Source organism: Bemisia tabaci, chromosome 7, assembly GCF_918797505.1.
Source record: "Bemisia tabaci chromosome 7, PGI_BMITA_v3".
Classification (NCBI taxonomy): domain Eukaryota; kingdom Metazoa; phylum Arthropoda; class Insecta; order Hemiptera; family Aleyrodidae; genus Bemisia; species Bemisia tabaci.
The window spans coordinates 42,976,255-43,003,299 of NC_092799.1; the positions used below are offsets into that span (position 1 = coordinate 42,976,255).

General features: G+C 37.2%; 3 protein-coding genes across 4 annotated transcripts; 1 reads left to right on the top strand and 2 right to left on the bottom strand.

Annotated features, from left to right (window-relative positions):
* Positions 1–321: 321 nt before the first annotated feature.
* Positions 322–5,009, bottom strand: LOC109034876 (F-box and leucine rich repeat protein jetlag). Its single transcript, XM_019048254.2, has 4 exons — positions 4,337–5,009; positions 3,331–3,507; positions 2,390–2,550; positions 322–683 (listed from the first exon to the last, which is right to left on the bottom strand). The coding sequence occupies exons 1-4, from the start codon at positions 4,529–4,531 to the stop codon at positions 473–475; spliced, it is 744 nt and encodes a 247-aa protein (XP_018903799.1). The 5' UTR covers positions 4,532–5,009; the 3' UTR covers positions 322–472.
* Positions 5,010–10,314: 5,305 nt separating this feature from the next.
* On the bottom strand, positions 10,315–14,029 carry LOC109034906 (DNA-directed RNA polymerases I, II, and III subunit RPABC3). The gene is made up of 3 exons (XM_019048318.2): positions 13,390–14,029; positions 11,989–12,065; positions 10,315–10,885 (listed from the first exon to the last, which is right to left on the bottom strand). The coding sequence occupies exon 3, from the start codon at positions 10,881–10,883 to the stop codon at positions 10,428–10,430; it is 456 nt and encodes a 151-aa protein (XP_018903863.1). The 5' UTR covers positions 10,884–10,885; positions 11,989–12,065; positions 13,390–14,029; the 3' UTR covers positions 10,315–10,427.
* GPHR (Golgi pH regulator) lies at positions 12,109–26,435 on the top strand. Of its 2 annotated transcripts, XM_019048317.2 has the most exons (10): positions 12,109–12,557; positions 13,129–13,292; positions 14,456–14,562; positions 15,287–15,512; positions 16,088–16,284; positions 16,697–16,878; positions 17,704–17,889; positions 18,563–18,628; positions 19,356–19,604; positions 23,936–26,435. In XM_019048317.2, the coding sequence occupies exons 1-9, from the start codon at positions 12,516–12,518 to the stop codon at positions 19,572–19,574; spliced, it is 1,389 nt and encodes a 462-aa protein (XP_018903862.1). In that variant the 5' UTR covers positions 12,109–12,515; the 3' UTR covers positions 19,575–19,604; positions 23,936–26,435. The 2 variants fall into 2 exon arrangements, with proteins under 2 accessions (XP_018903862.1, XP_018903861.1); XM_019048316.2 differs by lacking the exon at positions 23,936–26,435 and having other exon boundaries at positions 12,110–12,557; positions 19,356–19,955.
* Positions 26,436–27,045: the final 610 nt, after the last annotated feature.

The window sequence follows — 27,045 nt, forward strand, 5'->3', positions numbered from 1 at the left end:
CAAAGAATAGAACAGCCCAGATTGAACCACTTCGATGATGCTCGGACCATGTTCTCTAAACTATGTCTCCTACCTTTTATCGCTAGTGTGGATAAGGGTCAACTTAAGTAAATGTCTCCACATTTCAGTGGCAAAGACAGAGGTAGTGGAGACACTAGCTATTGTCCTTGGAATAACCAGGCAACTCGATGATCAGATCAAGAGGCAGACAAAATATTGGACCTTTCCAGCACATTCAATTCTTCGCCGGGTTGTTGAGATTAAAAACATTCTGTAACTACTCATTCTAACTCGCCGTATCCCTAATATAGAGAAAAAAAGTTTACTTTCTTGCATTTATTACACAGCTGCATTGGCTGAATTTTCATTAACCACACAACATCTGGAAATGAAGAGTCAATATAGGTGAGCTGGTCTTCATGATACCAAGTCCATTCCGCCTGAGAATAAGCTAAACCTTCACAAGCCGCTGTCATGTTGGGAACCGTCGTGGATTTTTGTTGATAATTGTCAAATTTTCCAGATGACAGTTCTCCAGTAAGTATCGGATAACATCACTGCTGGGATTTATGTTTGGACAGTCCACCAACTTGAGGTTCTTCATGTTTGAGCAGGATTCAGCGACAACAGCCAAGATCTGATTATCAATTGATGGATTTTTAGAGAGGTCCAGTTGATTTAAACTGTAATGAAAAAAGAAAAGTCAGTCAATATGAAGTTTTTTTGGTATTTTTTTACTTACTTAGGTGGAACAAGAACTAACTTTCCCTATGCTGCAGTTCCGTTAGACTTTAAAAAAGTTTGAATTGTTTTTAAAGAAAAGGAGGCTAAAATCTTACAACAATTTTTTCAATTTCTATGCTTTTCTTTGCTTTTCAGCTGAGCCACATTGACTTGTACGTAGTGTGATCCAAAAGAGTCTGTTTGACAAAAGAATGAAACGGCAGAAAGGGTCTTAGGATGTTTCTCAGGCATTTGTTGAAAAAATCTGGAGCATCTTTTCCTCCACTCCAAAAACGTATATCTATTCATCTCTCAGATTCAGTGTGAAAATTAAATAAATCAAATCCTGAAACACAACGAGTATGCTGTGTTGGAGATTTGAAGGATATATTTTCTTAGGTATGCGTTACTGCTCTTTTAATTGAATATTATGATGGAAATGAACTGTGCACGAAGGAAAACCAACCATTTTCAAATTGCACTACATTTTGTAGGGCTCTTTTTTAAGATAATGAAGAACTTCAATTCCTAGTATTTATTCAAAATTTCATGGTGAAAAGCATGGGAACCATAAGACAAAAACCTCAACAGATTAATATTTTTCTTCAACTTAATTGCAACATCCACAGTTTTAAACTCCTTGTATGCGACACCCTAGGAAAAATGAAAGAACTCAAATATCTGAGGTTTTTTTTAATTCATCCCCTTCATACCGTAAAAAGAAGGCAATTATGAACTTTTAAGCGGAGCCTTTGGGCTTGAAGGATCAACTTGATAATTCTAAAAAAATCGTCTGAATTGAGAGGGAATTTTTTCTATTATAATTTTTTAAAAATTTTTGGATTAATATTTCAAAAATTTCCTATGCAGAAAACATATTCCATCATGCATATTTTACATCAGCATGCAAAATTGCAACTTGGTAAGTTATCTACTGTGAGTTTTTGATGAATTTGAGCATTTTACAGTTTTAAGCATTATATTTTCTGCACGATCACTTGAAGGGTCTGACAAAATTTTGGTCAACTTACACAGAAAAGGAGGAATTGAAATTTAATCCATATCCTGTAGAAATTTAAATTTTCCAAAAAGCAGGCTTAATGGGGCTCCACTTCATAAGATGATATTGCAGGGTTCTTTAGGTTTCCACTAACACTCTCTTGATATAAGTAAATTTTGATGTACATAGTATGTTTATTCAAAAAATGCTTCAGGCGAATTCCTCTTCCTAAGAATATGAGTTGGTTTTTTCCTGATTCACTCAGTTCTTTATGATGAAAAATTATTTATGATTGGAAAAAAAATAACTTGAAAACAAAAATATTGAGGATATACCTATAAAAACGCAAGAAAGAACTCACGAATATATTCACATTCAAAGGGCTAAAAAGTTGCAGAAAATAACTAAAAGAAATTACTTATGAAATGCGCAAGAAAAAGAAACAATATTTCAAAAAGAAATTAAACTTTTCATTTGCTGAACCTTGGGAAAAGAAAATGAGGAAAAATAATTATGAAGTGCGCAAGTAAAGTATCACATCAAGTCTTACTGAAACTCAATTCTCTACTTGATACAGAATAAATTCAGAAGCCATGTTATTTGTTACGAGTTTACTTACAACCACATGCAGGCGAGTAGGTATGTAAATTGTTGAATGATACTCACTTGGTAAATTTGCGTAGCAGATTGTAAATCACAGATTGATCAGAAATTTGAGAGCAGTCAGCTAGATTCAATGAGCATAAATTTGTGTGGTGAAAAATCAAAGCTTCTAAACAACCATTTGTCAACCAATGATTACCGCTCAGATCCAAGTCTTTTAGTTCCTGTGGAAGAAGCAAGTATGTAAGTTTAGAATGTTACCTTTTTAGAGACAATAATAAAAAGAATACGGGGGTAAATGTGTGGGGAGTAGATGGTTTAGAAAGTAAAAGGGTTTTAAGACTTACCTATGAGTATATTTCGGTGGCTAATGAAGATTGATTTTGGTTCTTTGCCATTCATTAGAATGAGGACCATTGTGTATGAGATGAAAATCTGGCGACCGGAGTTGGCGTCCCTCGACTACCTTTTGAGCTAAGGCTTTTTTTTTTAAAATTCAGTCATTGTTCTACAGAAATCATTACTTATTCAACTTGTTCATCTCTCCCTCCAACTTTATACATTGGTTTGGTATTTTCACAGCAATAATTGTTATTGGGTGGGTGAGGGCTTTGGGTAGGGGGGGGGGGGGTAAATTTACTTTAAAATCCAGCCTTGATACGTGAAGTTACCTTATTAAACAAGGCTTTCTTCCGAGAATAAGTGAGTATTTTCTCGAAATGGTAAAGAAAAAAAAGGATAGCTTAGTGAATGAGATTTTATCGGTATGTAATTTCAACCTCAATGTTTTCCCTGGGATTGAACTCATCGTAGGTTTTTGTATAGGTATCTGATTACTACAATTTACATCTGAAAAAAATTGGTAATTTTATTTTCACAAAAGTAAGCCATGGAGAACAATAAAATGAATGCCCAGCAGGCCTCTGATAACAGTGAAATGGATGTCTCTTAAAAACTGAAATAGGTATTGAACAGTAGCTCGAAAAGAGAGACCAGGCCCTTACCTTACAGGATACTATTACTGGTTGTAAACAGGCTGCAGTGAGATTTTCACAATGGCTGAGATTCAGAGACACAATATTCTTGTTATTCTTAAAAAGAGGAATCAAGAGTTCATTGGTTATCCACGGACAAGACTTCAACTGAATACAGGTCAAGTGAGTACAATTCAAATTCAAGATCTGCAAAAATACCGGTAAAAATGTTAATTAGGTGGAATTTTAGGAAATGTGAACTAACAATGATTCAAGATACATATCGACAGTGTGAGTCGGCAATCACATAACTCGTTTGTGGTGTCTGAAAATCTCCGCAACTATGTTATTTTTTCAAAGGAGAACAAATGGACATGATTACTTGAAGTTTTTGCAGAATTTTCTTCACACAGAGAAGAAAAATCACGGTATTTTTAAAGACTTGCCGTTGAGTAGTTTACCAATTAAAAAATAAAGTATGACAGGAAGTCTGCGACATCGCAAACCGAGTTATGTGATTGCCGACTTACACCGTCGATATTTAACTGATGCGATCAAGTTTAAAATATATTCTGCAATCTGGGAAAACCATTCTTGGGGTTTCAAAGAATAATTTGAGTTGTTGGAAATTACAACATTGGGGACTTACGTAACCCGGGAATGTCCTGATATTGGGAGGAAAAACAAACCATATTCCTTGTGAGCAATTCATTGTATGTTCCGTTAAGACCATAAGGAGACAAAAAATTAAGCAATTATAGGTGTACATTTGTTCTATGTATGGTCCAGTTATAAAAAAAAAAATACTTTCCACATTTTTTTAAAGAAAGTTTAGTAAATTTTATATCCCTAATCACAGACACACTCCAGGTGCTTCAGCACTTCAGATCAATTGACTTTGATACTTTTCACTTCTCGCCATTCTTACTAAAGTTTTCGTTGGGAGGTAGACGAACGTTTTCCCAGAGCTTATCCTAGTTATCATCAAGTATCTACAATCATCTCAAAAAAGCTTCAACATTGAATGCAAACTTACCCTAAAAGCATCCTCCGAAAAATTTTTGTAGTTGGACAGATCCAAGGTTTTCAACTGCTGAAAATAACAATCTACAAGTTCTTTGTACGCTTTTGACAGGCATCGCAAGTTGAAGTAATCTTTCAGTGACAGTTTGCTGAATATGTAGGGATAGATGATATCCTCTTGGAGCAGTGAGATGAAATGATCAGACATGATCTACATTGCTCATTGTTCAATGGAGATCGTTAATAGCGGATGTGTTAAATACTCTGAATTAGAACGCACTGGACTCCGAAAAACTTTAGAAGGAGGATAAAACCGCAAAGAAGAAATAGAAGTATATTCAAAGCTATCAAGACCTTTAGAGGTGAAACTTTAATCATTATTCATGTATTCAAAAGTGATTTAGAGGCAGCATGACATGAAGCAGTTATTATACAACATTAGGGGTGCGTATGTTAGTATATACATACTACTTGACTGAACAAAGTAAGGAAATATCCGATGACAGTTCCATAGTCCGGGCTAGATGATCCAATTCGGTATGCAAAGACCCTCGACAGATAAAAAATATGATGAACTGAATTAACTACGCACTGATTTCTATAATTTAATACTTTTAAACGGTTGTTTACGCTGTTTATGCCGTGTTATCTCTTATCAAAAATTCTAGACCTGTCAAGAAAGTCACCACTCACCAAAGATTACAAACTACGGCGCAATAATAGTACGCAACTCATTGATTGGCCATTTGGTATTGAGATTGTCACGTGATCTAAATAGCGGGAACTTCGAGAATGCGGTCGAAATTTCCATGAGGACTAGAAAAGATATGATTCGGATATGATATGATCTGAAGCTATGGAACGCCGTTAGTGTCAAAACCCTTTTCTTGCGCGCGCGGAATTTTTTCTGGCGCGCGGAATTTTTTTTCGGCGCGCGGAAAGAAAAAACCCGTTTTCGATGAAAATCTCTGAATTTCCGGATTCCGCGCCGGTATTCGATATATTTGCGCCGTTTGTGTCAAAACTATTTTTTCCGGCGCGGCGCTCCAAATCTGTTCCGCGCGCGGACTTTTCGATATATCGATTCCTGCTCGCCGCCGGCGCGGCGCTCCGAAATCTGTTCCGCGCGCAGAATTTTCGATATATCGATTCCTGCTCGCCGACTGTTTTTTCCGGCGCTGCACCAGAAAATAATTCCGCGCGCCACTTTTTCGATATATCGATTTTTCTGCGCGCGGAGAATATTATCTCTCTTTTGAACGATTTCCATTATCGATCCTCTGCGTGCCCCTGCCGTATGTGGGTCGTGTAAACAAACGCAGATTGATAACACAAATGATCCAAACAACTCGAAATCTCTTAATTTTAATTAATTTAAATCCATTTTCGACTTCAACCAAGCATTTGGCAATAATATTCATCGTATTTTACAACCTGGAGCCACGGCCTATCGGCTCATTTTAAGGTGCATTCTGAAAATCAGTTTTACAAGTCCAATGTCCAAACCCAGACTTTCTTCTTTCCCTTTTTTTTAACCATTCTCTTTTCACTTTCGCCTCAAATCAAATGTTTTGCAGTTTTTTTGTCTTAAGTAAGTGGTCCTGAATTCATTCAAGAGTTAGAAGTTAACGATTTATTTAGTATGATAGCCTTTTGACCTCTTAAGCTTTATCGATATGATCTCATGTAGTTCGAGGTTTCTTTGGCCCAAACCAAGTGATTACTTACACATCTGATGTGAGTCTTATGGCTCTTCAAATTCGCAGTGTAGAATTAAATCAGAGACTACAGTTACTTAATCCAGTTCTGCTCTCTTGTTCAATGTTTGTCATACGTGTTTGTTCGGTGACCACTGTAGTGCATATACACAGTTATGCTATCGGTACAGGTATTATTTCTTGTTTTCTACAGTCAGGACTTTCTCTTAAGCGCAATAATTTACCAAAGAAATTCACCTAGTTGCGTAAATAATTTGGTGTATAGATATTCTGTTAATGTCTCCTTGCGGTGATGCAAAGTTTCTGAGATCTGTCATAAGTGGATTTTGCATTTGGACGGTCACTCTTGCCTGATAAAATTACTGCTCTAGCAACTTCAAATTTATACTTTGATCTCTGATTCATCACTAAATGACACTCGTGCGGGGTCATTTATCTTTAATCAGTTCAAAGCTATTTCGACAATGAATCATCAAAGGTCCGATTGAAGAAGGAATTTTCTGGTGAGTGCTGCGGCTGAACCGACATCACAACTCTACTATCGAAAGCATCAACCAAGACATGATCATTCGTCTAGAAGTGGAAATATTTTGCAACTCATCAGCAGGCCGATTATTGAAGGCTTAGAGCAACCCGACAAGACAACAAATTCCGATATATTACATGGAGAAGATAGGGCTATGTCTTTTCATATCGGGCTGACATAGTTTCAATAATCAGGTAGCTGGTAGTTTAACAGGTAAGATTGGTAAAGTCACTTAGGTATCACAAGTTACATTCGTATCTCTTGTGGAACAGTGTTTGTAGGTATGCTTACCTTTATGGAGATTAATTGATAACAAAACGAGCATATCGATGTCATAGCCTAACTAGAAAACCATGTACGTAGATTTACAAATTTTCAGACTTTCTGTTTCTCTTCGATTATAAAATCATGCAACGAAATGTTACAAATGTCATCCCCAGATAACCTTAACCATGTTCCTGACTTATTCTTATGGGAGGATGTAATTCTATGTCTTTTCAAAATCCTTCCATCCGTCTGTACCTGAGAAATTCAGTAAATCAGCCGACTTTCGGACTTTTAACCAGAATCGTCGGCATCTTTACAATTGAAATGATTCTTATGTGTTTTTGAACAAAGGCATTTTATTAAAATTTTTGTTGGACAGGTTTGATTCACCCTGAATTCTTAAATAGAGAGAAAAAAAAATATTTTCTTCACTCTAGAAAGACATGAAACTGACCAAGCTGTAGGTAAGTAAGTAGTTTTTGATTACTTCATTCCATGAAATGTGATGAGCCTTGTTGCTGCAGGAAACACAACATACTAGCAGGAATCCTCAAATAAATTTTCTATCTTCTACAATATCTGTTGATACTTAAGTATTTGATGATACCTACGAAGTACAAAATTTCTGAAAAGACACTGGGAATACCAGCAGAGTCATCTCAAAATTTTCTCTCAGGAACAAAACTAAAAATTGTGGAAGTTTCCTAAGAATGCTCGGAAGACATATTTACGTATTATTAATAGATGAAGTGTAGCCTGCTACATATCATGTCGTATTCCTCTTCAAATATACATGCAGGTGAGTAGATTTTGAAATTTTGAGCGCACAATTTGCTTAAGAAAGAAGCGAGCACTACCATGATTTCCACTTACCATTACCACTTCCTCATAAATTTTTATAAGTTGATGCTTTTGAAAGTTGAGTTGTGATGTCGGTTCAGCCGCAGCACTCACCAGAAAATTCCTTCTTCAATCGGACCTTTGATGATTCATTGTCGAAATAGCTTTGAACTGATTAAAGATAAATGACCCCGCACGAGTGTCATTTAGTGATGAATCAGAGATCAAAGTATAAATTTGAAGTTGCTAGAGCAGTAATTTTATCAGGCAAGAGTGACCGTCCAAATGCAAAATCCACTTATGACAGATCTCAGAAACTTTGCATCACCGCAAGGAGACATTAACAGAATATCTATACACCAAATTATTTACGCAACTAGGTGAATTTCTTTGGTAAATTATTGCGCTTAAGAGAAAGTCCTGACTGTAGAAAACAAGAAATAATACCTGTACCGATAGCATAACTGTGTATATGCACTACAGTGGTCACCGAACAAACACGTATGACAAACATTGAACAAGAGAGCAGAACTGGATTAAGTAACTGTAGTCTCTGATTTAATTCTACACTGCGAATTTGAAGAGCCATAAGACTCACATCAGATGTGTAAGTAATCACTTGGTTTGGGCCAAAGAAACCTCGAACTACATGAGATCATATCGATAAAGCTTAAGAGGTCAAAAGGCTATCATACTAAATAAATCGTTAACTTCTAACTCTTGAATGAATTCAGGACCACTTACTTAAGACAAAAAAACTGCAAAACATTTGATTTGAGGCGAAAGTGAAAAGAGAATGGTTAAAAAAAAGGGAAAGAAGAAAGTCTGGGTTTGGACATTGGACTTGTAAAACTGATTTTCAGAATGCACCTTAAAATGAGCCGATAGGCCGTGGCTCCAGGTTGTAAAATACGATGAATATTATTGCCAAATGCTTGGTTGAAGTCGAAAATGGATTTAAATTAATTAAAATTAAGAGATTTCGAGTTGTTTGGATCATTTGTGTTATCAATCTGCGTTTGTTTACACGACCCACATACGGCAGGGGCACGCAGAGGATCGATAATGGAAATCGTTCAAAAGAGAGATAATATTCTCCGCGCGCAGAAAAATCGATATATCGAAAAAGTGGCGCGCGGAATTATTTTCTGGTGCAGCGCCGGAAAAAACAGTCGGCGAGCAGGAATCGATATATCGAAAATTCTGCGCGCGGAACAGATTTCGGAGCGCCGCGCCGGCGGCGAGCAGGAATCGATATATCGAAAAGTCCGCGCGCGGAACAGATTTGGAGCGCCGCGCCGGAAAAAATAGTTTTGACACAAACGGCGCAAATATATCGAATACCGGCGCGGAATCCGGAAATTCAGAGATTTTCATCGAAAACGGGTTTTTTCTTTCCGCGCGCCGAAAAAAATTCCGCGCGCCAGAAAAAATTCCGCGCGCGCAAGAAAAGGGTTTTGACACTAACGGCATCTGAAGCAAGCACTGTTGCATTCCTTGTCTTCATAGAGAAAAAAAAGGAGGTGTTTGCATCTTGAGGATTTGTACCCACCTACGTCATCAATGTAAACAAGACGCTCGTTGAGGGTTATGTTGACGCTGTAAAAACGGACCATAATGTCCGATTTTTTTACTTAAATCAACTCTTTATTTAATTTCAAGCACTTTTTATAGAATGACTTTTTCCCTTAAATTACACCATTTCCAAGAAAATCGACAGGATAAAAACGTCGCTGTACCCAATGACGTCATCAAAGCTATAGATACTCTATGAAAAATTCCAAGATGCCCGAAATGCAAACACCTCCTTTTTTTTCTCTATGCCTTGTCTTCGCAATTTTTGCGAAGAAAAATTCCACACAACGTGAAGTTCGAAAATCAATTCTAAAGATATAAGTATTTATTATAACTGACATTAGTCGAATGCAAAAACTTAAATATGAATGTCATTCATAAATTATGCATTCCATTTGATCAGTGAGTTGGACTTTTGCAAAACTTGGTGTGACAAACCGGATTTAACTCGCGGTTGAAATCAGTTTGAGTAATCAGCATTAGTTAAACAAACCACCCAGAAAAGTAACCCTACATAGCAGCCCCGAGTGGGCTTCGTGAATGTTCGTCATGATTTGATAATAAATATTCCCTTAATAATCTGTAGTTGGAAGGTGAACTTCAATAGTTAATTTCTTCCATTTTTCGCTGGGGTCCTAGCTGCTGTTACTGTTTTAATAGAATGTACAAAATATGCATGGAATACTTAAATATTACTAATTATATTCTTTTATGTATATATTATTCTACCGCTCCTTCTCTATTACTAATGATTATGATTAATATATATATTATTCTACCTCTCCTTCTCTATTGCCTCTTTTTCCAAATTTGCCATGACTTCTTCCCCTTTACTCATGATGATTTTTCGACCAAGTTCCAACCTTTGCATGTAATTAGCAAAAAATTATTACTTTGTTTTTGAAGGCCATATTGAACTGATGCAGGAAAATAAGTGTGGCAAAGTGGCAAAGTAGGCTTCCAAATTAAGTACAGTTGGTAAGGAAAGGACTACATAATTTCTGTGATAAGCTGTTAAAATTGTCTGCAGATACTTGAGGGTCATGTAATTAAAGATGCATGATAAAGATGGTGTTATTTACATTTAATTCATAAATAAATATATACATGCAGGATGTTTAAACATTACAAAAAATAATTCTTGAAAGGTACAATACAAAACATTGTGAAACAGAGAATCAGAAAGCAAGTTTTTTCATTAGTAGATAAAGGCTTTGATCTACTTCAAACCCGTGCAAGTTGTTGGGATCGCCTTGCAGTCGCATAAGTAATCCACCAAATGATACATAGGCTGCTAGTTTGGTTTTTGAAGGTTCTTTTGAACTGTCTTCACCTTCTATTCTGTAAATTGAGCCGTGCATTACATACTCAAAGGAGTCCGCTCGCGAGCCTTCTGTCTCCATCGGATTCCAGTCACCAGTGTCGATATAACCATCTTCTCGAAGTGTTACTGCAAGAACCAGCCTAAATTTGTCTCCTAATTCCATTGGGTATAGCCATGTGTTAACGTCTAAGATAAGATCCATTTTGAAAGATTCACTCTCACAGTGAAGTCTGCTGACTCGATCGAACTGTTTGCCGCCTGGGTCAATGTCTTTGACATTAAATATATCCTCGAATAGTACTCCGGCCATTTCTGAAACATAAAACAAAGAATGAAGAACTAACACTTTTGGCTTCTTGTAGAAAAAAAAATAATTAGATACACTTATGATTTCCCTAAATGGGAAAGTGCTTTCATAAATAAATAAGTTGCTGTTATCACCTCTGTTTGCTTCCCGCCTCCTTCTCGAAATGAGGAAGCTTCCAAACCTCTCCGCGCGCAGCGTCACAATCGAACATCGGATTGGGAGAGAGATGGACCGGCCATTTTGTGATTCATTTGATTTCTTCTTGAGGTAAAGGGAAGAGCTCTGAAACTGGTCCCTTCTTCGATTTTCCTCATGCTTCAATTTTTTATTTGTTTGTTGAGTCTCGCCTTGCAGTGATATTTTGCTTCATGTTCATGTGAACCTTTTATGTCCGAAGTAATAAACCTCAAATTTACATATCAAATTCGCGCTTCACATTTTTTTTTCTTCGCTGTCCCACCGTCCTCACTTGCCGAGAAGCCAGCCTACCTAACAGTTGCTTTAACCAGTCTGATCAGGTCTCTAGTGCACAAATACTAACATTTTGATACTCATCTCAAACTGCAGGGTTTATAGTCTACAACACAAAAAGTAGCAGCTGAGGGGTAGACTTAGTAACCGTCCTGTGGTATTGCTTTAAGGGCAGAAACGAAAGGTACATTTGCACATTCAAAGATCCTACGGCCCGATTATTGAAGCTAGGTCGATACAATACGACGAGACATAGCCCTATCTTAACCATGCAATATATCGCAATTCGATGTCGTATCGGGCTGCTTTAAGCTTTCAATAATCGGCCCGCAGGCTTGCTGTCAAATAATAAGCAAGGGATATAGATGAGTTTGAATTGAACTCAACTTATTTTATTTATTTGCCAAAATAGGTAGAAAAATAGAGAGTTGAAGTTTAAAGGATATCGTGGGAAAGTGGAGAGAGAAACGGTACAGAAGTTGTCTGCAACCTTCGAAGTTTCTAATACTTGTTTCACATCACACCTTCCATCTGTTAAATCCAAATGACTCTCAATTGGTCAAATGAGGTAGAATTTAAGAATGTCAAAGGGTAATGCGCGGAGTGATAAAACTATAAATAACGATTAAAAACTTACCTAGAAACGGCCAAAATAGCTAAGAATAAAATCACCGGTGATCGGCAAAATCATGTGAAAAGCAAAGGCAAACTAACCTGCAAAAATGTGTAAACAATTTAGAACATAAACAGTTGTATACAGCGTTGTCTAATTTCAAAAAATATATTTTTTAATTTGAATAGGATCATAAATATTTTTAAAAGACACTTAATATAAAAAAGATTTTAACTAAAGAGAAAAATTTTATCAAACCTCATCTAGGCATTACTTTGTTTGCTTTATCTTATATTTAACTACTGATTCGTACGACTTGGCAACACAAAGCCATCGATGTCATCCATCAGTCAACTCCAGTGTTGGTGTGTCTGTGCATTTCCAATTTTGTACTGTACGTGGATTGAATTTAATCAAATTATTTCATTACAACACTTACTTTTGCAGTAAGTCGGTTCCACCGTAATTCGTTATGCTTCTCCTAATCAACATTTCAACGTCATACTTCTGTACCGAACGTGTGCTTGAATAATTCCACAAAAGCAATCGTCATGGGCTTCCTCGAAGACACACTCATTATTTTAGTAACTCAGGTAATACAATATCTTCTTGAACTTTTAACATTCTGAATAAAGAAACAAATTGGCACTTTCTATTCAAATCACCCAAATCCGAATCCAATCAATTCCGTACCTGTACCACAAATTGAAAGTCTTGCGCATTGACAGCGTAAAACTGGTCTACATACTGACATCAGCAAGAGGCCATGTATTAGTTGCTCAGCGCAACTCTTTTATGTATTGCATCAGTAAATGTTGACTTAACTGAATCCCTGAAATTTGGATAGTTATCTGCTTGGTTTTTGGGCAGTGGGTTGAAGTTTAATAATATCAAAAGAAATTACTTATCAGATCCCTGAGCCTAAGTTGGTTTTATGGCACCTAGATTAATTAGCTCTATGACTGTAGGACAGTATGACACTGTAGACAATGACTTGCATCAAACAGCCAGAAGTCACATCTATAGAGTACAGTCAACATGTACCTTTTGATGTGAGTTACAGGATACCTATTAATGACTAAAGGAAGAGAGTTTGCATCGCCGAAATGCCAACTTTTCATAAATAATTAGATTTCCTGTTTCAATTTAGTTTTCTTGTTTCAGGCCATATTTTTTGTGGGCGGATGGCTTTTCTTTGTGAAGCAGCTTTTCCGAGACTATGAAGTTCATCACCGCCTGGTCCAGCTTATATTCTCAATCACTTTTTCACTGTCATGTACAATGTTTGAGCTGATTATTTTTGAAATAGTCGATGTCTTAAATTCAAGGTAATTTTTTTAAAAAATAATTGAGCTACAGGCCAAAAATAAATTAAACAAATAATATCTCAAACTATGTAGAGATGAGAAATAATAAAAAACTTACAGGAAACAAAACAAACGTTTCAACCGCCAACAAATTCTTGTGAAAATAGAATTCTTGCGGAGGGCCACCACCCCCAATACCAAGAAATTTGATGCTAGCTCAATTTTGAAGTTTTTTGATTTGATGTTCCTTACGATCTCCTGAGTAAGATGATGCTAGACGAGGGAAACATCATTCCTAATCATCAGTTCGGTTTTCGCACTGGTCACTCAACTGTTGAGCAGGTACACAGGATGACGGCTCTTGTAGAGAGGATCTTAGAAAACAAGAAAGTCTATTCGGCAGCATTTCTTGACATTGCGCAGGCCTTTGATAAAGTATGGCAACTAGGTCTCCTCTGCAAGATTTGGGTCCTGTTGCCCAAAAACCACTTCCAACTACTGAAATCGTATCTCCACAACAGACAGTTCAGAATTCGCTTCAACAATTAATACTCTAAATTCCACCCAATAACAGCAGGTATTCCTCAGGGCAGCATGCTAGGTCCTATCTTATACAATCTGTTCACTTATGACATCCCAAAGCCACTAAAAGGATTTGTCAGTACTTTCGTCGATGATATCACTTAAACTGAAAATGGTAAAAATTTTATGGAGGCTAACGCCAAACTTCACTGGTGGCACTTCTCCGAACGATAAACTGTCTTTAAATGCCAAAAATGCACTTTTCAGACCTGATTTTCTCTAGATTGATACTCAAAAAATTTTATTTTATTGTACTCAGGTCTTAAGGAACATTATATTAAAACTTGAACCCAAACAAGTTACTTGAGCGATAACAGCATAAAATTTTTAAAAGGATCTTAATCAAATAACCAATGACCTTGCCATTAGATTGAGAAAAATTGAGCTTACCACAAATCTAACTCCAAATCTGATCAATCGTAAAATTCCACTGATAAAATACTAAATTGCTGTTACAAATTCATTTACAAATTCATTCTCCTTTTTTTCTGTGTCTATATTGTTAAATTACTGTCATTTGTATGTATTTAATCTAAACAAAGAACCAATTGCCTATAGTTTTTTCTGTTCTTTTAAACTCTCCTCTCTTGGATTGGTTTCAGTTCTCGATATTTACATTGGAATATTGGACTTTACATGATGCTGTTCATGGTCATTGTAATAATACCATTCTACATTGCATACTTCATAATGAGCAATGTTCAGTTCGGTGAGTGTTTTATAAATAGATTTGATTAAGGAAGTTTAACGAAAGCTTATGGGAGAGCGAGAGAAAATTACGAAAAATTTTGAGCTCAAGCCATTGGTCATGTTGTATTAATTATTAAAAATGCACAAAATCACAAAACGGAAACACAAGCTAGATCGTAACACGGAGAGTCAAAGACGTTCGATGATTTGAGAGAGACGCAATATGATGCCTGTGGATTAAAAGATCCACAGGCCCAGAATCGAATGAAGCTTAAGTATTTAAAGGGAGTTAGATGTCAGAAGTCATGCCATTCATTGGCTCTTTCTGATTGGAGGGCTTTGCTCTTGGTTGTCTCTTATCTCGTTGATCAAGTAATCATCATGCAATTGATAGTCCTGGATAAAAGGGTTAATGAACATAATTCAGAATGAAAAAGGAACTTTCAGCTTGAATACTGAATAGTGATATGAGCAAATATTTAATAAAAAGATAATGGAAAAATCGGGACTGAAAAGTTAAAAGAAAATGTTGACAGTGAGTATTCATGCCTCTCAGCTAAAAAATATGTTCCATTAATCATCAGAATTTCTCTATCAATTTCGCCAAATTCAAGCCACTGAGTCTCTTACAACAAAATATCCTTTAGAAATTCCTTCATTAAAGATGTGATATTTGTCCAAAAGTTTTTTACTGGGTTGCTTTCCAATCTATTGATAGTAACTTTTTTGTCTTGATGTTTCAGTGAGATTACAGATGATTCGACCTCTGACATTCCTCATCTATTTCTTTTACTTCTACTTGTTCTGGAAATTGGGCGACCCCTTCCCAATTCTGAGTCCCAAACAAGGTATTTTATCTATTGAACAGGGAATCAGTAGAATTGGGGTCATCGGAGTCACCGTCATGGCACTTCTCTCAGGATTTGGTGCTGTCAACTACCCGTATACATCTATGGCATACTTCATAAGGTATCATTTGTTTATTTTAATGAGTTTGAAATACATGTGTTGCAAGTACAGTGGAGTGCCAAGCCAGATATTTTTACCAGCCAAGAAAGGTTATGTTCTGGCTTGCACTAAAACGTCAGAAAAAAATTATTTTCTGTGGACATCTGAATGATTTCAGATTTCAGTGTAACAATCAGTGATTGTGTTAGTCACTATGTATTATTCTCATTTTACATTCAAACAATGAAGTTGCTGTCAATTTTGCATGCCGCATTAGGAATTCTTTTGCTTCTCCAGCAAAAAATGGGGAAAAACTAGAAAATAAGCTGATTTTGAAATTTTTTGGCTATATATTATATACTCTCAACTTTTTTGCCGAGTTTAACAATTGTGTTAAAAGCACATGTTTATATCTTGCTTAGAATCTGATTTCCTAACTTCCTGTTGCTTGAATCATCTTCTATGTAGAATTTTGAATAGGATCTGGGTGCTTTAATTTATACTTTGTGTAGAGGTCCATCATTTAAAATCATAAATTCTATCACTTGCACAGGGCTCGAAAAATTATACTAATTTGATTTAAATTTTTTTCTTAGGAATGTCAAGCCATCGGACATCCATTCAATTGAAAAACGACTCATGCAAACGATGGACATGATAATAGTAAAGAAGAAGAGAATAGCACTAGCAAAGCGTGGAAATGCTTTGTCCAATGGTAGTCAGAATCGAAATCAACATGGATTGTGGGGTATCCTGAGGACTGTCACTAGTTCAGTGAAAGGATCATCTGAAAGTATCCTTTTTAATTTTCAAAACTTTGCTCCCTTTAAATTCAGTTATTTTGTTATTTTTTGTTTCATTTTGTATAAAACGTCATATTTTGTTCATGAAAGTTCAGCGCGCAGGAACTGAGTTTCTTTGAAAATGAGGACTCTGTCAGTTGGTTGTCAAAAAGCTGGTTGATTAGTAAGAATTTGATTTATTTCTCTGTAATTAGAATCACTCATTGGAAATTTAGAAAGGAGCCAAGTCTCTTACAAGATTTAATTTATCTTTTTTTTCCTAACGGGAAGGAACCAGAGAAAATATAATAAAATATCATTTTAGAAAAGATTGAAATTCAGCTGTTGCATAATTGGAATACTTTAATGAGTTTCCTAATTCCTATCATCATTTCTACTGGTTATTTCCTTAATTAAAGATAGATATCAATCAGCTGAAGCAAGAAGCAGCTGCACTGGAAGAGCTCAGTCGTCAGCTCTTCCTTGAAGCACATGACACACGTAACATGATGGAGCGAGCAGAATGGGCTAAAACATGGAGAGGAAAATACTTTAATTTCCTCGGCTACTTCTTCTCTCTTTATTGTCTGTGGAAAATTTTTATCGTAAGTTTTTATTCTTTCAAGTAGTTTTGGAGCATATTGAACCATGGATACAATGTAAACGAATGAAGTAAAGTTGGGTGCAAAGCATCTCTCAGAATAGAGATAAAAATTTTGCATTGCATCATTAGCTTTTAGTGCCTTATTTTGTAAAATGGAAGTATAAATTACTGCGCTGCACCAATCATGGATCCAATTAGCCTTGACGGAAAATTGACAAACATTACGACACACTTCAATTGTGCCAGGAGACAACAAACACTTTTCTAGGAGATTAGACTTCCATATGTAGATAGGAAAAAGTTCTACACTTTTCCTGGGGTAAGCGGTATTTTTTTTGGAAATTTCTTGATTCTGTAGAATAATTTTAAATTCCCAATGAAAAATTTTTTTGAATTGAATTGGGTGGGAACTTTTACACAGGATCTGGAATAAGTTAAGAGATTTGTTTTTAATCGGAAAATTGAAAATTTTATCAGAGGGGTTTTGAAACCCTCTCAAATAGATCGCAAGCTCATATTTGCATATATGTATTAAACTGGACCTAAAGAAAAACAGGCTGGAAAGTGGGCTTGCACTCGCAAGATCACAACTATATCCCTAAGATTTGCTCATGAGATGGCGATAGTCACCTTAACCCACAGGAAAAAAAGTTGTGCTTTCCTGATCACTTTTACTTTGCCTAATGGAATCGGTTATCCTGCATTTTTTGTATACTCGTCAAGAACTTTTCACTCAAAAAAATGGAAGCTTATCTATTGTTTCATTGAAAACTTAATCAAATGTTCTCTGTTTAAATTATTTATTCAAAATCTTCTTATGTTTCAGTCAACAATCAATATCATATTTGACCGTGTTGGAAAAAAAGACCCTGTAACTAGAGGAATGGAGATTCTGGTTCACTGGGTTGGGCTGAACATTGATGTAACTTTCTGGTCCCAGCATATCTCTTTCTTTTTAGTTGGTTGCATTGTTGTGACATCCATCAGAGGTCTTCTCTTAACTCTTACCAAGGTGAGTTCTGTCGTGTTAATGATTGATGTCAATATTTTGAATAAGAACCCAAAGAACAAAAAATAGATTCATTTTAATATAAATGCAAAGAGCTGATCCATTTTTTCAAAAAGATTCTGAAACCTTCTGGGGAAATGTTCAATGTTCACCCTGGATGAGAATAAAATCTGAAAGCCTTTAGTCTCAGGACAAGCAATCACCAAACTCACAAAGGTCTGCAAAATCGAAAATTCTGATAATCTGTAACAGTTAAATGCAGGAGTGCAGTAAATACCTGAACTTGCTCCCGGGCGAGCGACTGAAAATGAGGAAGAAGAAGGAAACATTTTTTAAGGGTCCAAAGTCGAGGCCAGCTGTTATCGGAACCAAGTATATGCTTATGGCTTAAGGCAGGCACTAAATCATGGAAAATGCATCGCTGAACTTTCATTTCTTGTTCGTTTCTTTTAGGAGGGGGACTTTGGTGCTAGGGTAAATATTTAAAGGGTAATATGTACCTAAAATACTGTGACAGGCAACATGTTAAAGTTTTTATCAGTTAAAAATGGTTTAAATGTTCATTTTTATTCCTGTTATTAGGGTTAGAGGTTAAGGGTTGTTGATATTGATAAATTGATTTTTAACATGGTGAACTCTCTAGATTCACACTAATTTATTGTAATTTTTCTTTCAGTTTTTTTATGCAATATCAAGCAGCAAATCATCAAATATAATCGTTCTAATTCTTGCTCAAATAATGGTGAGTTTTTAAACTTTTTTTTTCAATGGTTATTAAGTTTTACAAATATTTTCCCTTCTAATCCATACTGAACTCATTATGGTCTCGAATAACAGTTATTTTGGGCTTGTAATAGAGTTAAGACTGAGGAAGATGAAGCTCTTAACATGGAACTCTCCCTCATTTTATTTGAAGTTAAGAAAAAAATAAAAATAAAGCTTGTAGCATTATGATATGCCAAAGAACATTGAATAACACGCTCTAGCGGTTATAAAATGATTTAAGATGGATGTTGCAAAACTTGGGAATGGGTTGTTTACGTTATGCAATGTTGAAATGCTGGTGGTTATTTGATCAAATGAAATGTATCAAACCCTGCTGAGTGTGACTGTAGAAAGAAACAGCATCGCTCAAATCAAGAGACTACCAAGTTGGTGAAAAATGTGCGCAGTAATGACGGAAATTTAGACTGCGTCTCAAGGAATGCAAGAGATCTTCATTTTTTTCCCCTCGAAGGACCTCAAAATATAGGGCATGTCTCGCATACAGGAGTGTTTTATCCGTGGACAGATACTGAACTTACTAACATTGCAGACTGAAAGCCCGAACTAAACAAAACAAAGACATCTCGTAATTTGCCATTGTGAAAAAACTCACAAAACCGTGACCAGTTTTAAGATAAAGGAACTACCTCTACAACTTACCTTACTGCAGTTATAAGTGCTAATTATTTCTATGTCTGTTGCAGGGTATGTATTTTGTATCCTCAGTTCTTTTGATGAGAATGAACATGCCACCCGAGTACCGTATTATCATTACCCAGGTCCTGGGAGAGCTTCAGTTCAGCTTTTATCACCGATGGTTTGACGTTATTTTCCTAGTCAGTGCCCTGAGCTCAATACTCTTTCTATACCTTGCACACAAACATGCGCCTGTAGAAGAAAAGCTAATTGACCAAAGACTCTGATAATATAAGTTCCTGACTGATTTCCCCAAAGTAAGTTTAACCTCCTCCATTTTTCTTTGCGTTCTGGTTGTCTGAAACGCAGAGTGAATGGAAGATAAAAAAAAGTCAAAGGTATTGATTTGGCTTATTCTCACTTGTTACAAAAACATTGTAATCTCACTCTAGAAACTATAATTTCTTTTTAGGGGTACGCTTCACTATACAAAAATCGTTGCTCTTTAAACTTAAGACTATTGGAGCCTTGATCCACATCTGTCGAGAAAGAGATGATGCCACTGAAAACAACCAGTCAAATCTCCACTTTTCCTCGAGGCACTATGCATGAAATAATTGCCTCAAAATAAAATTGATATAGGGAACTGTCGCGTCCTTCTTGCTGATTTCAGCTCTCACACTGTATTTGGTCTACTGCCTCCTGAATTTTAACCAGTTCTTGAGGATGTCTTCGTTCACCTCAAGAAGTGATGGTTTGATGAGGAACTCCATAACATTCTGAATTGCAAAGAGCAATAGAAATTCCTTGATTGGCGAGGAATTTAGGAGTTGTGGTAATTAGCACTCGGCTGAAATTTAGATTTGAAGCAATATGCTAGTACACGACGTCATGATAACATTACTATCCAACAAAAATTGTAATTTCACATCTACTGACGTATGAGCAAGTGCTACGCTCCAGCTCTTCTTGTTATGTAGCTCTCAACTTCACATTTGTCCTCACTACCTCAACCGCTTTGCGCGTTTTCTCGATCTTTTCTCGGGTTGGATATTCCGTTCAAAACAAGCACTGCTTTGAAGCGTGATTGACACACCCATCATTATCTTGTCTCTTAGTATCTCGTTCTGGTGAGTTCTGTAGTCACAATGAACAAGGAGCCTCTTTAGATCCGAGCTGAATTTTTCAAAAGACTTACTCACATTTTGGCTTCTGTTGTTAAACTTCAGGGGTTCAATTGCTACATTTTTTTGTGATTTTGCCCACTCATCAAGCTTTTTGATCAACTGTTCAGAGTCTTTCGATTTGTCTAACCCAAGTGCTGTAATTCTTTGTGGTCCTTTCTTGTAGGGATCTTAAGGGTGGGCTTCCTTAAGAACTCTTTCCACTGAGGATGTTCAAATTTTCTGTGAGAGGTGGCTGTTGTGTAAACTCCTAGATAATGATGGCGATTTTTTCGAAGAAATCGATTTCGGGAAATCGATTTGATTCCAAAAAAATCGATTCCATTTTCAATCAGATAAAAAAATTTAAAAACAAAAACACAAGTATTACCTCTGTTCTTGGATAATTCTTTATCGAGTAAAGTTTGGTATAAACTTTTGTGGTGATTTTAAAAAAGTTGGTAAAGATTGCTAGTGTCATAACTTGTTTTCACAATTTTTGAACACCGCCTACACTTTTTTGAGTTTTTCTCGACATTATCAGCAGGTTGAAACTCGCTGTAAATGAAAGCATAAAACACTTTTGGCCTTCTAGGGAAGTCGGTTTTTCGCCTGCCCACGTTAACATTTATTTACATAACTACTATGTAACTGAACTATATGAAGCACCAATTACACAATAAGGCACACAATTGAAAATAGCACGATAATGGCACTAAAAAATGGCATTTATTTGAAAAGGTTATGGTTAATTGTAGAATTAATAAATTCACGAGTACATGCAAGCACTTAGCAGCTTGTAGAGAATCATAGGAAATGAAGAGTAGTTGGGAACCAATCAAGGGAGGAAATTTTGATTTTTTTTAAATCCGATAACCCACTTTACTTTATTACTTCTGCTACCTCCTGTTTTTGGGAAATTTTTTTTAAAGTACTGTCTGCTTAGAATTACAAATACTCCAAAAAAATATTTTCTTTTCAACATCGGCTATTTTCTTGAGCATTTACTTCCTCTGACGTTTTAAATAACTCCGGTCTACAACTTTAGATTTGTCCGTCGCGTTAATTAATTTAGCATCTACTAAAGTTGTCGTGACAATCATAGCAGCAGCTCTAGTGGGCACACCAGTTCTCGCAAGAATTTCAGTCACTGTTGGTAATTGCAAACGCATTTGCCCGGATAATGATTTGCACACATTAGAATTGATATCGATTTTTTCCTGACGAAGCATGTCAACTACTGAACTGATCGAGTTATCATCATCTGTTGAAAATCCTTGATGAGACGTTTGTGAGAGCGGTTCTTCATCTGAAACCTGAATTTCTGGATCGGGTTCCTTATCAATTTCAGAGTTCCTTGCTTCCAGACTCCTCTGCGATGATGCTCTTCTCGCTCCTTTCAACAAAACCCCTGTCTCCTTGATATCAACGCCACTGATTTCCAAAAGCCGCTTAATCTGTTGTGGCGTAAAGTGGTAAGGGCTCGGACTCCAGGGGCGCTGCCACTGAGGGACCTGGTGTCGTTGGTGATTCTGCTGTTGACGGTGTAGCAGTGTGTTCCGGAATCGGGGGTGGGGAGAATGGCGGAGTCTGTATGGCCGGTGGAAGTCCATTGGAAGGTGGCGGAGGTGCGCTGACGGGCGAATGTAGTGGAGATAACAGGTCCAGGTCCGGTAGGTCCAAGCCTAGTTCGAGGAACAACTCGGATGGTGATTTTCGTTTCCTGGAGGTGTCAGATGTTGGTTGTGTGGTAGTAGTCCTGGCCGGGGGGTGTGTGGTGCCAGGTAGCATGGAATCCTGTGCGTTGGTTTTCTTTGGAATTCTCCATGTGGTTGCTAGTTTTCCAGGGGCTGGTGCAGGCGTTTTGGTCCTAGGAGTGTCCATTGTAGTCTTGGGGGTAGTCTGCTTGGGTTGTGGGTCCAAGGGTGCATTATCGGTTTTTCAGGCTCGCGACTTCCAGGGTTTCGGTTGAAGGGCGCTCGACTGTTTGGAACTGGGGGTGGATTTTGCGCATGGTGACTTGGCGCACTGAGCTGCCGGAGTGGTGGAGTTGGAAGTACTTTTTACGGCTTGTGATTTAGGCATAACCGCACGAGGGGTGTTGGATTTTTTGGCGCACTGGACTGGTGGGATTGTAGAGTTGGAGTTAATTTTCACGGCGGGCGATTTAGGCATAACCGCACTAGGGGTGTTAGATTTTCTTGCGCACTGAACTGCCCGGGTTGTAGAGTCGGAGTTAGTTTTCACGGCTGGTGATTTGGGCACAACCACACTGGGGGTGGTGGGTTTTGCGGATGGCGGCTTAGCGCAGTGGGCTGCCGGAGTTCTAGAGGTGGTGAAGGGTGTTGAGAAAATTAATAAATAGACATTACACGATAGACTTATTCGTTTCCTTTATTCCACAAAACCAAACTAAACCGAACCGGTACATTTCACGATATCCGACATCCGACGCCATTATTACATGAGTACATCATTCCAATACAAGTAGAGACTTCTTCACACACATGAAATAGGTGCTGCTCTCTAGCGTGAATCAACATTATCAATACGCCTCCTTAAATTTATCTTTTACTCTAAGAAGGTACAAAGATGAATTAACAAATATTTCAAATACAAAGAAAAAACTTACATTTAAATACAAATTTGTTACAAAAAAGATTTCAGTTTATACGCCTCTCAAATTTGTGTTTGAATTTATGTTATTTACTTTTAATGTGTTGGACTTGTTTAACTTGTTTTTTTTTCAATTTTCTCTCACTTTAAATTTAAATTTCGACGAAATTTTTCAAATTTAATTTTGCCAAGTGGCTTCGTAAATAAATCAGCAGTGTTCTCATCTGAATCAATGGGAAGAATATCAATTACACCCTTTTTATAGTTGTCATTAATGAAATGGTAATGAATCTCGATATATTTGGAGTTTTTTGTAAAATTTCCACGCTGAGCTATGTCTAGGGCTCCTGAATTGTCTTCAAACACTTTAATTGGCATTTTAATTTCTATATTAAAAAATTTAACTAATTCTTTAACAAATAATAATTCTGAAATGGCTTCCGACAAAGCAACATATTCAGCAAATGTACTACTTTTAGTAACAATACTTTGTTTCTTTGTTTTCCAAAATACTAAATTTCCAAAAAAATTGATGATAAACCCAGAGGTTAGTGCTGGCTTAGGCAGGACCGCACTAGGGGCGGTGGATTTCGCGCATGGTGTTGTAGCGCACTGAACTGCCGGGGGTGTAGAGGTGGAGAAAGTTTTGACAACTTGTGATTTTGGTATAAGCGCACTAGGGGTGTTGGAGTTTTTGCACGGTGGTGTAGTGCACTGAACGGCTGGGGGTGTAGGACCGGAGCTGGGCTTCACGGTGTCTGGTTTGGGCATACTTGCACTAGGGGTGGGTGTGGCTGGTGGAAGATGCGCACTGAGGGTTGAAGGGGCACTGGGGCCTGGGGTGATGTTTTTGTTTTTTGGGTTTCTAGGGTCATCACTAGCGAACTGTACGTCGGAAGAAGACACTGGGGATGAACTTTCACTGATGGAGAATAGCTGAGGTGTCCAAGGTCTGATCGGTGTTCCTGCCATTTTTTTGCGATGTTCTTGAGTGAGGAGCGGTTTTTTGTTTTCGGGGGCCAAGGTCCAGGCGTCTTCAAATGAAGTCAGGAGCGCGTCCATCGTGCGGTTGATATTGATCTCGACTGAGAGAAGGATGCACTTTTCGGCTACGATGAGCTCAGGGCTTCTTGAGAAGATGCAATAACTTTGGCGCTCTTGAGACTGAAGTGCGCCACGCGCTGTGGCATTAGCGAGATTTGTATACCGGGAGGTCCAGAGTTCCTGCGGGAGTAGATGAAAGCTGGGGCTCTTCGAGGATTTCATCTTTCGCTCGTGAACTCACATGGTGATCTTGAATGGCATACATACTCTCAGTGATGCGCGTGGCGTGCTGACGCGCCGCCACACTGTTGATCGATTAAAAACGACACTTCTTATTCAGGAACCTCTGAACCTTGTTTACAAGTACATTTTTTAATTTGCTGACAATTGCAAGTGCAAATATTCATTAATTTCCGCGAATTTGTTTTATAATCGTCAATTTTCTTTGTAAGTGACACGCCTTTATGAGGTTTACACGTACTCGTCTTAATGTCATTGTACTTTTGATGATACCGTATGATCGCAGCTTTAACAGCTCTCTCTGTCACGGCTAGTAGGGATTAAAGCTCTCCTCCTAATTTCACACAGTTTTTTCGCGATGGACGAAGCAATCATATGGATTATAGGTTTCCGGCCACAATTTTCGACTCGTAAAAGTTCACGAGTGTAAAAAAAGAACTTCATCACCTCCTGGTTTGTTGGCATCATTGAACCACTTGAGGGCGCGGAAACACCAAAAAAAGGGCACTCAATTGTGCTTCTCGTCACTTTCTTCATCATTTTCGAATGTTAACTCAACACTCGCGTATCATTCATCGACGGATCAACAGCCTAATCAACTAAACCGACTCAATCAACTAACAACTTAATCAAATTGCACAATAATTCGACGGGCTCGTTCACTCGATGTTTGTTGTTCAAACGATAAGGCGAATCTAAATCTTGTGACTGAATACAAGACAAGCGTAGGAACTTCAAATTTTGGGATGAGTTTTCACCCTCAGTTGGCAGCCAATCAGGTGATAGCATTCATCTAGGAATGACCGAGGTCAGGCGGTGGGTTGTCAAGCTGAAGCGAATGAGTCTTACGCCGGCGTTAAAACCCGCCCTCGCGCTGACTTCAACGTCATGCATTGCGTGCATCCTCGTGCCCAGCTCCAAATAGTATTTCAGCAGCTAAAAACTGTTAAATTGGTCCGGAGAAATGAGAACAAATTAACTATTTTTGCAATTGCCTTAATCCTAGGATCCTTAATCCTCCAAGGAAATTGAAAAAATAGGCTGAACTCTCCACACTTCAAGCTTTCTTTGTTGAGGAAAGTATAAAAATAGGTGATCTTTAAGGTGAACATCAGAATGTTGAAGGAAAGGGTTTGATTCATGGAGAAATCAGTTCTAACCACGATCATACATTCATTCCCCTCCCTTATGCGCCCAATCAGTGGCTAACGGGAGGTATTCAGCCGCGCGTCGCGCTAGGGGCAAGCGTAGGCGCCGCGTCCTGCAGCGTCGCTGTTTTTTTATGATTCGCTCGCCGGTTACTCATTTAACCACTTAAAATACGGCAAAATGCGTAAAATTATTGCCCCAAATGCCAGTAACTCGGGAAAATCTACGGAAAACGACCTTTTTTCGTCCTTTTAAATGCATTTTTAAAATTTACGCCTAAATCGCGACGGCAGAGGGGTCTAAAGTTGACTTAGGCGCTTCAAATTTTGTGTACGTTATTCTGACATGGTAATACAACTTTTTTTCAACATGATTCGTTTCCGGGGAAAAAAGTCATTTTTCGACCCAGCCTAGCAGAAGAATCATTTAAGTCGGAGCGCTTTGAGTGAGAATATTTATTTTTCAAGCTGCATGTGATAAATATTATTTTGTCAAAAATTGTCTTCATCTTAACTAACCACCTGTTATGCTGAGAAAACCTTTACATTCACTTTATTAATTGATGAAATTATACCCTCTGAACTGATTTGAAGTTTCGTCCTTTCACTCTTTTTTTCGACAGAAAGTGGATTATTTAACATAGATTAGTAACTTATTATCGTGTGGCTTATCAGTCAAAGCAGAAGGGATTAAGTTTCAAGAGTCAACCTGCAGTAGAGCTCTAATTGATTTTTAAACTCATTCACTCATGCTGTCCGAAAAATCAGTTTCATAACTAATTTTCAAATGGAGGATGTTGCATGTAATTGAACGAAACAAGTGCTTTGGTGCCTAGGAGTTGCATTTCATTTCTCAGGAGACTGATGTAGTTTTAAGCGTTTTTGTGTTCATCAAAGTTTTTAGTGTAGATAAGATTTAGGAAAAAACAAAGAGCAACCAATTAGGTCAGATCTTCAAAACTGCCTCGATTGCTTATTTTTTACTGGGAACATGTATTTTATGTTTAAACATCATACCCACCCTTTTACGTCTAAGAAACTAATGAATGTCATTCATAGGAACTTATTTTCCTCTCTCGTGGTTATGAAGAACATGCTTTTCAATCTACAAAGTTGGTTCTTTTTCTGTCAAAAATTAAATGAGAGTTGACATTTTGAGGCACTGTTTTCAGAATGAAACTATTGAAATTAACTGTTTATTCGTCTAAGTCATCTCTCCCTCTCAAGGAAAAATCAACACATTCTTATTGTTGAGTTTAGTATTGATTGGACGGATCAATACAATACTGCTTGCTGGGAGGGCCCTCAATTATCGTGCAGAATCAGCATTGCTATCCATTTCATAGATAGCTATTGGGATCAACATTATAATGCTTGTAATTGTACATTTTCCTCTCTTTTTTAACAATTTAATAATTCTTGAGGAGCGTCATAATAGCCTGTTCCTTTTTAGAATAAAAGATGTCTAGATTTCTTTACCTCTTTTGTCTTAAAATGTATTTAAAAATTGACTGTAATTAGATTGAATTATTATAATTTTTGTTAAA